The sequence below is a fragment of the Macrobrachium nipponense genome, chromosome 30 (assembly GCF_015104395.2).
Source record: "Macrobrachium nipponense isolate FS-2020 chromosome 30, ASM1510439v2, whole genome shotgun sequence".
NCBI classification, from domain to species: domain Eukaryota; kingdom Metazoa; phylum Arthropoda; class Malacostraca; order Decapoda; family Palaemonidae; genus Macrobrachium; species Macrobrachium nipponense.
Window position 1 is genome coordinate 16,310,286 of NC_087218.1, and position 16,001 is coordinate 16,326,286.

Below are 16,001 nucleotides of genomic sequence, written 5' to 3' on the forward strand. Positions count from 1 at the left end.
ACTTCCATTTAACAAAACTGCATCTAGTATCTCCTGTCTAAAACAAAAACCTCTCCCTAAGATATATTGAATAACTTTCCCCCAAGGAATGCTGATTCCTCGCGATCAGAGAGAGAGAGAGAGAGAGGAGAGAGGAGAGGAGAGAGATTTTCACTCAAAATTATACGTTGAACACTGAGCAGTATGAGTCAAAAAAAGAACGGCTTTAAATTACTGCTTGCCACATTTGTAGTCTTACAGGAATGCGCATGGATACGTATGTGGTTATTTTGTTTTTGAGTACGGAATGTTTTTGAACATTCGCTCATACTTCCATTTAACAAAACTGCATCTAGTATCTCCTGTCTCAAAAGCCTCTCCCTAAGATATATTCATCCCGCCACTGACATTTTTATTCAACAATATTTCACACCGTTGTTTTATATCAAAGCACAATTGGTAATTATTTTGCCGGAGCTTACCATATACTTACCATATGAAGTTTCTCGATCTTATTATTTTGACAGCTAAATTCTCTTGTGAAATAAGGGCAAAGAGAGAGAGAGAGAGAGAGAGAGAGAGAGAGAGAGAGAGAGAGAGAATCACTCCTGAAGTTTCAGGCTTAAAACAGATAATCGTCATCTTTCCAGCTGTTCGTCATCGCCGCCCTCGTGGCCGTATCCTGCGCCGCCCCTAACCCCGACTCCCCACCATCCTACGGGCCCCCTCCCCCATCCTACAAGGAACCAGGCATGCCCTACGAATTCGCCTACGCCGTCAAGGACGACTACACCGGCAACGACTTCGCCCACGACGAGAAGAGCGATGGCAGCCTCACCTCCGGGTCGTACCGCGTCGCCCTCCCCGACGGGCGCACCCAGATCGTCACCTTCAGTGCCGACCATCACGGCGGGTACGTCGCCGACGTGGCCTACGAAGGAGTGGCCTCCTACCCAGCTCCTGCTCCACCCGCCTACGGCCCACCCCCACCAGCCTACCCCTGAGGAGACTATACTATACAGGAATTCGGCTAAAGCACTCGATGTTGATTTTGGATGCCATAAATACCTCCTTTTCCGTGTTCCTCTCAAAGGCTGTTGACTCTTTGTTTCGTCTGGACTTTCTTCGTTCTGGAGACTTTACCTGTTCTAGAAGGTCTTTTTTTATTTTTTTTACTTTCTGCTTCTCAGTGAGAAGATTTGACTTGAAGCATAAATCATAATATTTATGGTAAATTATTTTCGTTAATAAAATCATCTGTAATGTGACCACTGTGTTTTATAAACATCCTCAGAGTATATCATCATAAAAAGGCGCGATCCGACTTCCAGCTTACAAGGAATGCGTGCAAGATTTTCCCCTACACGCATAAATTGTAAACATTATAATCGTAACAACGTAAATTAAAACGCACTAAAATCTACGGTCAAGTAGAGCCTTGTTTCACCAACTAAAGTAAAAATAAATGCTCTATATTCTATTAGGAATAGTTATTCTGCGCTGTTTAACATGCACATTATTTATTTAATTATTTTTTCACATTTTTGTTCTAATAAGTAATCATAAATATCCTATCCTAAAATTCCTGTCTTTAACTCAACGCAAAAAACCCTTTTCAAACCTTTTTAGGCTTTTCCATAGACCTTTCCTAAACATCCCCCCAACAAGAACAACAACAACAACAACAAAGTACTTTGCAGGCTCACACCCCGAGTAAGCAAAAATGCGATCATGGAAGAGGAATAAATGCATGGATATTCATATGCTTAAAATAAACTTATTTCATCTGTCTTTCATGTTTAGGATTCATTTCCAGGTCTTGTGGTTGAATGCTTCAGCATCCAAGATATGGAAGCTTTTAATCGCTGGCACGATTTACCTTCAGGGATGTCAAATCATACGCGGTCATAATTGAAAAATAAGTGAAAGAATACAGGCTCAAGCTTCAGGCATTCCACGTATTCATTAGAGAGGTTTTCAAATCCTGTCACAATTTCGAATAGAAGCAAACACTTGTTGTCTCGTGGCAGAGAACAGACCACACTGTGCGAAATTACATTTACTACACCAATTGTTGGAGGTCGCCTCTTCTGACCATATTACACCACCATTCAGCTTTCTACTCTGACAGCTGTAGTAGTCATTATCGTGCTTTTCCTCAGTCCCCTACGCCAACTGTAGTTCGTTCCTCAGGTCTCACGCCAATTGTCATGCTTTTCCTCAGCCCCCTAGATCAGTTGCCGTCTTGTCCGTATTCCTTTAAGCCTGTTGTCGTCCTCTGTCTCAGTTTCTATCACCAACTGTTATTTTCTTTAAGGCCCCCATACACTGAACGATTGTATGAACGACTGTCTGAACGATTGTCGTTATCGACCCACACTCACACACTTTTCAGACAGTACGAACGATCTCCGCACCGATTTCAGTCTGAACAAAGATTTTGTCTCGAGAAGACATGGCATCATCTCTAGAAGAGACGCGCGCGATAGCGTTATATCGACAGACAAACCCATACATTGAACGACCTGTGTATGACAGACTTAGGTCGCAAGCCAGCAGCAACCTGATCGTGACAGATTCCCGCTGAGATCGTTCAGACACGAAGCTCCGCCCACTTTTGCATTCAGACAAGCCCATACACAGTGTTTTTGCGAATTATACCGACAGTCGTTGAGACAATCGTTCAATATATAGTGGCCTTTAGTCCTTTACACGAAATGTCGATTGTCTAAGTAACTGAATATCTAGTGAGTTTGGGAAATAAAAGAATCATGAACACATTTCTTTTCATTTGCTCATACGAGCAAGAGACCGGGTTGGCATAAGGACAGATTAATCTGATAACAACAACAAAAGGCATATATCGATAAGCTTGACATACAAGATATTCAATTGACTAATTCATATGAAGCACCGACTTTCTCCTGAAAAAACCTTTGCAATCCTGTTAACCAAAAACTGCTCCATTCCTTTGTGCAAATGCCACTGTGCACAAGACTGAATATGATCAATATCATCAAGTGACGTGGAACCATGAACACTTTAACCTCAAGTACCAATTCCTCACTAGAATATTCCAAAATCTATTCTCTGGATAAAGTCAGAAATCACGCGAGTGCATATTTGTTACTTGCCAGCTGGTTCAGTTAAAAAGTTAAGTATATCTTACTTTAACCAGACCACTGAGCTGATTAACAGCTCCCCTACGGCTGGCATGAAGGATTAGATATTTTAACGTGTCTAGAAACCAGTTGCTTACCTAGCAACGGGACCTACAGCTTATTGAGGGATCCGAACCGCATTATATCAAGAAATGAATTTCTAATCACCAGAAATAAATTCCTTTGATTTCACGTTGGCAGAGCGGAGAATCGAACTCGCGACTACCGAATCGGTAGGCGAGAGCGTAACCCACTCGTCCAAAGAGGAACTAGCTGGTGCTGTGATCATATAAGAAAAGCAACAGGTGAAGGATTAAAAAATGAGAGCGACCACGAGACAGGATAGCGATTGTTGCATTTGCTTGAAAAGAGGAACATTTCATTTTTTTTTTTTTTTTTGTGGTCTGAACAGTAGGACGACAAATAGTCTATACTCTGGCTACGAAAGGTTGAGTCTCGAGGGGGATTAGCACTGCTGCCATATTTTCTTAAACTCGTTCAAACTTTTCGGGAAAAAGGGTAACGATTTGGTGGATTTGGCAGATTTTTTGAGCGGCGCTGCCATTTCCTCGTGTATGGATGATTAAGGGAATTAAGTGAGCGCCGAGGGTCACAGTAATAAGCGGATTGTATATCACCTCCCTCCATTCGTCGGTACAAAAGCAAAACACGAAGAACAAAACGATCATACTACTTGGACCTTGGTGTACATTGTTCAAATTGCCAAATGCAAAATTTAATAAGGGTTTACATATATATATATATATATATATATATATATATATATATAGATATATGCTAATAATAATAACAAAAATTAATACCACAAAGGAAAGATCTCGGCAGCTCTCGTTTTTTTTTATTTTCTCCTCCGTAGCTCTACCTTTTATTTATACATAGCATCACGTTTTATATAGTTCGTGATCAAGTTGTTCATATATATTATATATATATATATATATATATATATATATATACATAGTATATATATATATATATATGAAATAATATATATATATATATATATATATATATATATTGTGTGTGTGTGTGTGTGTGCGTGTATGGTATATATATATATAGATATATACATATATACATTATTATATATATATATAATATATACATATATACATATTAATATATATATATATATATGTGTGTGTGGTGTGTGTGTGTGCGAGTATGTATATAGTATATATATATATTATATGTGATGTGTGTGTGTGTTGTGTGTTACCTTCTATGTAAATAAGTAGGTAGATACGTTAACGTCAGCATGCATATATATGGCATATATTACTTTAAAACGAGGCCACTTGTGATTAAAAGCAAATAGCTGGACAGTACGCTCGAATATGTCCACTCTTCGGATTAACCTTAACCTCGAAGAGGTTATTCCTGAAAATGTAGTACCTTTTTGGATTAGGATTAAATACCTCCTTTGGCAAAATGGGAAACGTGTCAACGCCGCTAATTGTAGGAAAGTCTCAACCTTTTGATGACTCCAGACAGACTCCCAATGAATTGCTCAATATGGTTCCATAACCCCCTTTGCTTAAGTCTACTGAAGTCCTAATTGTTGACAATACAACTTAATAATATACTTAGTTTAATACATACTTTAGGTATTAATGGCATGTGGTTCTCATACTCCCAAGGGGTGTGGATACCCACGGTTAAGGAACCTTGGTCTAGAGCAGGGGTTCTCAAAGTGGTCGATATCGACCCCCAAGGGTCAGTAGGATCATCTAGGGGGTCTATGAATAGTCAGGGGGCCAAAAGGGGGTCGATGAATAACTAGCGTGTCGGAGAATTAAGTTACATATAATCGTACATCTAAAGTCCCAAACATATTTTCTTACGAGGTGTTACTTTTTTGTTGTACTGAATGTCAAGTACTAAACTAATACTACTTACTCTAATTGATTCCGACATTATTTTTTTTTGAGCTAGTCTAGGGGGTCGATAGAAAATTTGAGACTTCCTAAGGTGGTCGAGGAGTTAAAAAGTTTGAGAACCCCTGGTCTAGAGTTTAATTAGGGAAGGCAGACAATTACTGTATTGAGGCCTGAAGAGCAGGACGAAAATTAGTGTACTGGTCTGAAAAGTGGGAGGGAAGACAATTAGTGTATTGGTCAGAGAAGTAGGACGATAATTAGTGCAGTGGTCGGAACAGTTGGAAGATAGTTAGTATATTGGTCAGTGGGGTAGGAAAATAATTAGTGTAGCGTGCTGGGATGTAGGAAGACAATTAGTGTACTGGTCAGAAGAGTACAAAGGTAATTAATGGAGTGGGCAGAAGAGTAGTAAGACTATTTTTGTATTGTTCACAGGAGTAAGAACCTGATTAGTGTAGAAGTATGAAAAGTGGGACAATGATTATTGTATTGGTCACAGGTGTAGGACGATCATTAGTGTAATGGTCAAAGAAGGAGGAAGACAATTACTGTAGTGGTCAGAGGAGTCTGAAGGCAGTGCATTGGGTAGAGGAAGGCAAAGGCAATTATTGTATTGGACAAAGAGCATGAAGATAAAGTATTAGGTAGAGACTGAGGAAGGCAAATACTGTAATGGTCGTTAGGGAAGCGGATAAAGAGATGGGTCAAATAGAGGCGAAGTGGTCAAAAGGGGTCTATGTCAAAAGGAGTAGAGTAAATATTAGTGTGGTGGTCAGGACGATCATTATCGATGTGGTCAGAAGACGGGACTTGTTCCAATGGCTCCAAGGCATGAATATAGTTATGACCATTAAAAGAACCTTCTTAGTTCTGGTGAAGTGTAATTTACGATATAACAACAGTTTTTGCTAAAGATGGAATCCAATCATCCAGTAAAATGGAGATTTTAATATTCACAGCATTCGTTCATTTCACGAGACTACAAAACAAATGATAGTCAAGATTTTCAGAGCCCATTGTATCTCACACGGGTAACCGACAGATACATACGTCTTTATGGATAAGCAAACCAATTGCGTTGTCATTCCAAATAAGGATTACCTCTCTTTCAAATTCAGCACATGTTACTGTTTTGTTTTGTAGATATTTTCAAGTATGGCACCACACCACATTTAGAAGCCAATCCTTTTCCTTTGAGTGTTCTTATAAGGTTGACTTAGAATACCTATGTAGAATCACCTCGAATCTCCTGTCTGGAAACAGGAGCCAGTATGCCTACGGGAAATATGCACCTTTGACAGAGCTTGAGTCCAGGCTCGCTCAAATTGATTGAAGCATTACTCCTGTATGGTTTTGATCATAAATCCCTTTTGCAAAAACTTTGCAAACTTGAGTGTCGATGACTCTATACTTCACCTGTCACAGCCTACCAAGAAGCAAGGATGGCGACAATATTTTGATGAAATTATACCGTGCTGTATAATATCCTCGAATCTAATTTCCGTTAACTTCATTTTTGTAACTGGATTGTTGAACGTGATCAACAGATATGTAGGAGCATTTTCAGTGAGCTTCTAGGTTGAACTCTGGCAGAATAAAAACTCTTTCGGATTAGCTGAGCTCACTCTGCTGCCATCGCATGGTGTGTGCTGTGTGTAGCGAACACTGTAGTAAATGACTATTAATTTTTGACATTACTTGATTATGAATAGAGACAACTTAACTAACGAACACGTACGTAAAATGAATAACTTCAGTGCAGCTGAGGAAATTGGTCAGAACGTCTAGGGAAAAGAGGTACGCAACTCTGGACCCACTTTTTAATTTCACTTAAACGGTCTCTAACCACAGTTATTTCTACTCTCCAGCTTCAGAAGTGTGTAATCGCGAGCGTGATTACACCAGATTCAAATGTTTTTTTCTCAAACAAGCTAAAATTGCATTCGTTTAGGATTATTTCTCGTACTGCGGGTGTCTCCATTAAGTTCAAGCCAAGATAATTGATAGGTCTTGAAGATGTAAGAAATTCTCCTTTTGAATGAAAAAATCAAAATCACCTCTCAATTAAGGCGTGTTGCTCTTAACCAATATATAATAACAGTAGCAATATCTATTTGGTAGAATGATTTATCCTTGACTCATATGAATTTTAATGTTAGGTAAGCGATTCAGCTTTAATTGCGTTATTGATTAAGGATATAATTCTATTGAATTCCTATATAGACGAAGGTACATATTCTTAAATGTCATTAACTAGACCTCCCGAATTTTGTAACATTTGTTTCAAGCTGTTAAAGATAACGGTTTCCATTCTTTTCCCTACACTTGAACAACAGTGACATCAATTACTCGTTTTCCGGTGAAACAAGAGAGACGAATGTAGCGACAGCTGACGGACGAATAGAAAACGGACCGCGACAACAGAAAACTGGAAGAGGCAGCCGTGAGTATAAAACTGGAGAGCCTCGTCGATCCTAACATCATTTTCTCAGCATTTTTCGGAAAATCAGCATGTCTGCTAAGGTGAGACAGTTCTCCATTGTGCCGTTACTTTGACTTAGTGTTTCTAAGGTCTTAGTTTTTTCAGTCGTGCCTTATTTCGAGCCATCATGTTAAAGAAGACTGCTTCAGTTCGGTTAATTTTTTATTTATCTTTGATTACTGCAGAGTCCAGGAGTCTCGAAGGAGTGTTTTCTTGTTACTACTGTATTCCTTTCTTTCCGGAAAAAGATAGCGATAATTTTTTTCTCTATGCCGTAAAATATTAAAAAAAATTTTCATTAGAAATCACAAATCACTTGGAGAGTTACATTGGCTTATTAGTTACTTTAGATTTTCCGTATGCATTAATTATTTTTCGTTGAACCGTTGCTTTACTTAACCCTTAAGTGAAATCGAAAGATTCCCAAGTTTGTAAAAAGCAAGACAATGTCTTCAATACAGAGGCCGGTGGGATGGGCAACTTAACGCCCCTATCAAGTCGAAGTATATAAAAAAAATAAGAAAAAAGGAAATAGGTCAAATTATCTTGATCCTGAAAGTTGCAATTGACACGTTTCTTGAAAAAGGATGAATTATAAGATAAATCGTGGTTAGCATCTTTCTGTTTTGTTTCTGAATACAGATAAACGTAAAATTCGTTCCTCTTATCTCAAGTATCTAAAAAAAAAAGATGAAACAAAAATATGGTGACATATTCTGAACTGCTTCACTGAAGCCTTTCAATTTCTACTCTACCTTCAGTAACCTGTGATTCACAAGATGAAAAAAAAAGTGGGGATTGTGGACCATGTGGAAAATATAAATTATCACAAGGAAACTCTATTCGCCCCGAAAGAGGCTCCGAAATCTTCGTAGATTAACGCGGTACATGTCGTTTTGGGTGGTGTATCTGCCATTCATATTTTGAGGTTGGGTCGGGAAAGTAGAACACCGAACGAATTTCTTTTTTATATCTTATTCTATCTTTTTGATTGTTTTTCTTTTTTATTATTTTTTCTATCTTTTTAATTCTTGTTCTGTCTTTTTTTTATTTATTTTCTATCTTTTATTCATTTTTCTATCTTTTTATTTCTTATTCTGTCTTTCTTATTTATTTTCTATCTTTCATTCATTTTTCTATCTTTTTATTTCTTATTCTGTCTTTTTTTATTTATTTTCTATCTTTTCATTAATTTTTCAATCGTTAATTTTTTTTTCTGTATTTTTTATTTATTTTCTATCTTTTTATTAATTTTTCTGCATTTGTATTTCTTATTCGATTTTTTATTTTCTATCTTTTTTATTCCTTTTCCTATTTTTTTATTTTTTATTCCATCTTTTTAAATTAATTTTCTCTTTTTATTCATTTTCCTATCTTTTTATGTCTTATTCGATTTTTTATTTCCTATCTTTTTTATTCATTTTCCTATCTTTTTATTTCTTATATATTATCTGTTTTGTTTATTTTTCTATCTTTTGATTCATTTTCTATCTTTTTATTTCTTATTCTAACTTTGTTATTTATCTTCTATCTTTTAAATAATTTTTTATCTTTTTATTTCTCATTCTATCTTTTTTTATTTATTTTTCTACATTTTATTTTTATTTTTCTATCTTTTTATTTGTTATTCTATCGGCGTCAGTAACCTAGATATAGTGAAGCCAGTTTTAGTAGCTATAATCAATCTATGTAAGAGGAAGCATTCTGAGAGAGAGAGAGAGAGAGAGAGAGAGAGAGAGAGAGAGAGAGAGAGAGAGAGAGAGAGAGAGAGAGAGAGAGAGAGAAACGAACAGCTAAAGTATTATCTTAGAATAATGCTTTAATGTCCGCTCGAATGAAAAATAGTTAAAAGTGACAAAAAGTCTCCTAATTTTTAGATCGGCTGCTAATTTCACTGAAACCTCTGCTGATAAGTGGAATACATGGATGTTTTTTCGGAGTAGGAAATCGTGTTAAAACTCTTAAATTATTTAAGCATCCTATGGATAAGCTTTTATATACTGAGCTGATATGGAAATGATCTAAGTCGAAACTATGCATGAGTCAATACATCTTGGATTTCCTCTCTCTCTCTCTCTCTCTTGAATCAGCTATGCACTTAAGCACTTATGCAGATATATAAACAACTAAAAGAAATATAAATCAAATTCTTGGGATTTCCTTATCTTCTCTCTCTCGCTCCATAGCTCAGTCGTCTCTCTCTCTCTCTCTCTCTCTCTCTCTCTTTTTGAGTCAGCTGTGCAGATATATACACGACTAAAAATATATAAATACACACATACATACATACATAGAGACATACGTAGGGTGGTCTCTCCGTCTTCTGCGGCTTTCAGAAGTGGTTTGGGGAAACGGGACCGTATCTATGGTCAGACAGCTGCTGTTTAAGGAAAGCTGAAAACTGGCTCATACATTAGCCAGGTTCATAATACAGTCGTCATTACTGTCAATACTTTAGGTCCTAAAATGTCAGTTTTATCGGGCGAGAATTTCTTGTGTTAATAGCTCTAACAATTTCTAGGTTGATTCGTAAATTCGATAAATTCTCTTACGTTTGCCAGGTTCTTTTGTCACCGCCTCCCTTCTCTCTCTCTCTCTCTCTCTCTCTCTCTCTCTCTCTCTCTCTCTCTCTCTCCGCTTTGTCCAGTTAGGTGCTGAAATGCCAACCTATACAATGATACGATATGTTTAAAAGTGATTTTCATTCATATTTTCTTTCTCTCTTCCGGAGCGCCTTACTTTTCATTCGTCATTCTCTTCTCTCTCTCTCTCTCTCTCTCTCTCTCTCTCTCTCTCTACTTTGTTCATTCAGGTACTGAAATCCCAATCTATAAAATGACGCGATATGTTTAAAAATGATTTTCACTCAATTTTTTTCCTCACTCTTCCTGAGCGCCGTACTTTTCATTCTCTCTCTCTCTCTCTCTCTCTCTCTCTCTCTCTCTCTCTCTCTCGTAATTTATGCCTTTGGCTTTTATTGTCACGTTCCAACAACGATCGTCCATACAAGAGAGAAAACTCGTCCTTCTTTGATTAAAAAGAAAGAACAAAATGAAAAGCAATTCACTGGTTCTTGCTTGATCGAGACAAACAAAAGCAATCAGCCAAATCATGACGAGAGATGTCAATTCAAGAGAAGTTTGCTTTTACTGAATATGTGCATTTTCAAATTATCATTTATTGAAAGCCGACTCAAAGTTTTATTTTGCGTTCTCAGCAAGGCTCATCACACGGGTCTTTAGGAGTTATGTCGCAAAAGGGGACATCTCGTAACTATGAAAAAACGAGGTTTGACGAAGGAAAAAATTATTTTTGACCAAGGCAGACCTGGGTCACTCATGGAGGGTTTATTCACCACCTGTACAGATGGGTGAATAGACCTCCATGAGTGACCCCAGTCTGCCCTTCTGTCAAAAAAGACGGCAAACAGATTTTAGCCTCACACACCTGAAGAAAATTGGGGAACAAGTGAAATCATTGAATAGGTCTTAAAGGAACAGGCCACTTTTATATAAGCAAAGGCTTATAGACCTCTAGTACAAACCGTTTAGCCTACCTAACCCGAAACTAAACCTCCTCCCGCATTCCAGCTCTTCGTCATCGCCGCCCTCGTGGCAGTTGCTTGCGCCGCCCCTGCTCCCGACGCCCCACCCTACGGGCACCCTCCCCCATCCTACAAGGAACCAGGAATGCCCTTCGAGTTCGCCTACGCCGTGAAGGACGACTACACCGGCAACGACTTCGCCCATAACGAGAAGAGCGACGGGCACGTCACCTCCGGGTCGTACCGCGTCGCCCTCCCCGACGGGCGCACTCAGATCGTCACCTTCACCGCCGACCATCACGGAGGGTACGTCGCCGACGTGAAATACGAGGGCGTGGCCTCCTACCCACCCCCTGCCAAGCCTGCGTACGGCCCACCCCCACCAGCTTACGCCTAGGGAGTCCTAGGGGAATCCTCGAGGAATCCTATGGACCTCACTTTGTACAGTAGATATTTCTGGATGCCGTCATCGAGTTCCTTTCTCCTTTTATATTGGATAAAGGTCGAGTCAGGTTTCTGTGGATCCAGAATTTTCTATCATTGAAGACTTTCGCCGTTAGAATTTGTTCCTGCTTCTCAATGAGAAGGTTTGATTAAAACCTGAGAACTATTTTTTGTAAATAAAACCACCGATTATGATTGCTTAGTTTTAAAACCTTTGTCATTTTAAAACTGATTCAAACCACACATCATACACGTGTATTAACGATACTAATGTCACTGGGCTGGTAAAAAAAATGGAGATTCTCAATTTTTCGAAATTTTAGCAAATTTTAGCATATTCGACTGTATGGTCTGGTAGCTCTGGTTTGCTGTCACATTTGCCATGACTATACTCTGTTTTTTTCCATCTGTCCATCCGCCTGTGGTGTTATCGCATGGTAAATAGTTACGCTATGTGTAAGTTTTAGGTAAATAAAAGGATTTCTGGGTGTACATTTGCAATTTAAAAGTGTTTTAATAATTTATTGTATGCTAATTACACCGTTAATATTCGAAATAGGGTTATTATTATTGTTGAATGTAAGCTGAATGTAACTATCTAAAGCCCGGGCTGCAGTGTTACCATACGCGTACACCACAGGCGGATGGACAGATGGAAAAAAAAAAACAAGAGTATAGTGTCCAGTTTGAAAACAGGAATAGAACCTATGTATAATAAGTTGCACAATAATGGCAAAACTATACTTGGCACCTGCATACTGTACTACTCTAATAAAGAAACCATAAACATGCATTAACGATACTAATGTCACTGGACTGAAAAAAATTGAGATTCTCAGTTTTTCGAAATTCTAGCATATTCATCTGTCTGGTCTGGTGGCATGGCACTGATTTGCTGTCACATTTGTTAGACGTGGCACTGATTCCAAGAAGGTTTCCAAGTGGGAAACTGATGAGGCTCGTTCAGGAACGGCACAGACTCAGCGAAGCCTTTACTATTTCAGTCAAGTCAGTGTTTATCACAGCTTACTTTTAGAAACGTCAATCCCACGTGGTTTTACTTCTAAGATATGTTGAATTTATGAGTCATATCCTCTAGTTTCGTGTTCAAGTGGCAGATCTGTAAACAGTTTAGTTTTGCTAATCTTCGTATGCTCTCCTGAATTGCAGGGGTATACCTCCGAACAGCTATACAATTGTTGTCTCATCACAAGTCAGGTAACAGGCATTTGACTTTGAAATCAAAGGAACAGCTAGTGAATACTACAATATTTGGCAGAAATCAAAGCAACATAGACAATGACCATTACACCATTTGTCAGATATCTGAGCAGGCAAAGATCGCTGCATATTTATCTGTAAATCCAAGGGACTGTTAAAAGCGATTACATCATTTGTCTGAAATCAGAAGAAGGGACCATTACACCATTTGTCTGAAATCAAAGGGGGCCACTAATAATTTGTCCGAAAACAAATGGGGCCACTACACCAACTGTCTGGAATCAAAGGAGGCCACTACATCAATTCATCAATTGTCTGGAATCAAAGGGGCCCATTATAATATTTGCCTAAAATCAAAGTAATAACAACTAAACTATTTCTGAAATGAAAAGCAGAGGCAATAACCAACATAATAACTATCCGGAGTCAAAGGGACATGTAATGTCTGCAACAAAATTTGTCTGAAATCAAAGGACCAAAGAAAAGGCGATGGTAACTGTGCCATATGTCTGAAATGAAAGGAAGAGGCAAAGGCCACTAGACCATCTGTATGCAATAAAAGGAGAAGCAAACCAGTACTGTGCTACCACTATGCTATGTCTCTGAAATCAAAAGAAAAGACAATGGTCGCAATACCATCTCTCAAAAATGAAGGGGAAAAACGATGACCACTGTGCATAAGTCTATAGTCAAAAGAAGAGGCAGTAAACATAATGTCCTGTGACTGAAATCAAAGGCAAAAACCCTGGCCACTAAGTCGAATACCTGAAGTCACGGGAAAATGCCATGACTACAGTGGCCAGTTTTAATGGCTCGTCTGTGGTCTTCCATGCAAACATGAGTGTTCTATTTTTATTCTTTTTATTTTAGTGGCCGGCCACTTAATGGCTGGCCACTTTCCACTATGTGTCCTGCGTGCGGCAACATACTTCCTGAACTGTAACCAAGTACCATAACCTTCCCTGAAAAAAGCGGGACGCCATATCTTAAAATCTAATCATAGAATCTTCTTGAATATAACCTCATTATGTTTCCCACACTCAAATTACCTTCAGTTCTCACGTGAGCTCGAAAAACCTAACTTTATCTAACCTACGGGCATGGCCAAAAAACTGGGGCTAGTTCAATACTAGTATACTACATCTTGGGGGTTTGCATGCGGGCAGCCTTAGAAGTTATTTGGAGTTGATGGTAAATATCCGCTGTTGATTTTAATGAGGACTCCCTCGTTCTGATTGGTCAATCAGATGCATTTGACCGGTAATCTCTGACGGGTGGTGAGCAGCACGAATTTCTGCCAATCACGATCAGCTTCAGTGACATCGGCTGCGTAAATTTAACGTAAAATAAATAAAGAGATAGATAGATAAATAAATAAATAAATAAATAAATAAATAAATAAGTAAATAAATAAATAATAAGCCCACCTTAGTTTCCCTTCAATTTCATTTAAAACTCAAGATAACAAATTATCATAAATAGATAATCAAAATATCCAATTATCTAAATTGATAATCAAAATATCCAATATAATAATATCATTAAGTCCGGACGATTTGTCATGGCTTCAAACATTCAAAGAAATCCAAATAGTAATTATATTTACAGTCACTGAAGAAAAATTAGACACGGAAAGTTATCAATAATAACTTACTGCATCAATCATGAATTCCTAACGGTTCATGAAGAATTCGCTTTCATTTGAAATCGTCACTTTCTTGCAATTTCAAATGGAAAAATCAAGTCAGCAGTAGCAGGAATGCATATTGCTATATAATACAGGAAGCTTTAGCCAACTTGATGAGTTGGCCTCTTCAGCCTGAATAAACATAGAATGACAACATAAATGACATCTTTGATAATTGGAAGTTATACATAAAACAGCTTGTTATACTTTCAGGTAACTCCAGAATTGCTCAGGAGTCCACTAGTTTTGGGCTGTGTGGTTTGGGGGGGTTCCTTAGTGCCGTCAGTGGACCTAATGCGGTGTACTGTAGGCATAACTTAAGGTTCTTTGCAGCGTGCCTTCGGCCCCTAGCTGCAACCCCTTTCGTTCCTTTTACTGTACCTCCTTTTCACATTCTCTTTCTTCATCTTACTTTCCACCCTTTCCTAACGCTTGATTCATAGTGCAACTGCGAGATTTTCTTCCTGTTACACCTTTCAAACCTTTTGCTGTCAATTTCTATTTCAGCGCTGAATGGCCTCATAGGTCCCAGTGCTTGGCCTTGGGCCTAACTACTATATTTACTATATTGACTCACTCACAGTAGCGGCTGGCATATTGGTCGTTTGTCGCACTGCTTGTTTGGTCTCTAAAACTGGTGAATTTGGTGGCTCTATGGTTGTTTCAATTTACGTTATTTCATTCCCATTTTCAAACATTCTCTGTGAATTGTTTCTTTTTATGGCTTTCAGTATGATTGAGTAATTTCTTTAATTTTTAAAGCAGAGGCAGTTGAAATTCAAGCTTCCAAAAAATATGGTGTTCATTAGAAAGTAACAGAAGGTAATGGAAAATACATTAAGAAGAGACTACTTATAAAAATAAATAATAAATAAATGAAAATATAAGAAAAAAATGTGAGTAAATTATGAAAATACAAAGAATTATATATTAGGGAAGTAACGCATTGCATCTTCACCTGCATTTCTCAAGTTCCATTTGCAAGACATCCTCAGGGAGGCTGTTCCAGAGTCCAACGGTGTGAGGAATAAAGAACGTCTGGAACTGCTACTATTATGATCATTATTTTGCTCTTATCCCGAATGTCTTAGCAAGAAAAAGCAATTCAACGCTTTAGGCTCTTCGAAGAGCTCGTCTTCATTGAAAATAACAGTAACTTTATAAATACTCTCATTTCAGGTAATGCTTACAGCAGGTTTGGTGAATTTTTTTAATAAAAAGAAAAAAATAAATAAAAAAGGAATGATTTGATTTTTAAAAAATTTATTCGTTTTTTTATTTGTTAGATGTTTTTTCTATCCTTTTTTTCGTCAAAATGTATTTTATGACAGAAGTACAATTGATTTATCTTTTAGTGTGTACTTGCAATTTTTTATTATATCAAAATAAATAGATGTAGCACAGTTATGCTTGTTTTTATTAACCTCCAAACCATATTTTTCAATTTGTTTGCTTTCAAATAAAAAATGAAAAAAATAAAATAATTCATGATTTTTAATGAAAAAACCAATGATTTAATCACTTGATTAAATCAGTTTGATTTAATCATTGCCAACCCTGGTTTACAGAATAAAAGATCGAA

At 37.7% G+C, this 16,001-nt stretch overlaps 2 protein-coding genes across 2 annotated transcripts in view; both read left to right on the forward strand.

The window, feature by feature from the left end:
• The window catches only part of LOC135202018 (cuticle protein 19-like), a 2,711-nt gene extending 1,464 nt beyond the window's left edge, over positions 1 to 1,247 (forward strand). The window contains exon 2 of the mRNA XM_064231293.1: positions 630 to 1,247. Within this exon, the coding sequence (XP_064087363.1) occupies positions 630 to 983 (354 nt within the window). The 3' untranslated portion in view covers positions 984 to 1,247. The remainder of the gene's footprint in view (positions 1 to 629) is intronic.
• A 6,188-nt stretch (positions 1,248 to 7,435) lies between these two features.
• LOC135202019 (cuticle protein 19-like) lies at positions 7,436 to 11,706 on the forward strand. Its single transcript, XM_064231294.1, has 2 exons — positions 7,436 to 7,564; positions 11,114 to 11,706. The coding sequence occupies exons 1-2, from the start codon at positions 7,553 to 7,555 to the stop codon at positions 11,462 to 11,464; spliced, it is 363 nt and encodes a 120-aa protein (XP_064087364.1). The 5' UTR covers positions 7,436 to 7,552; the 3' UTR covers positions 11,465 to 11,706.
• Positions 11,707 to 16,001: the final 4,295 nt, after the last annotated feature.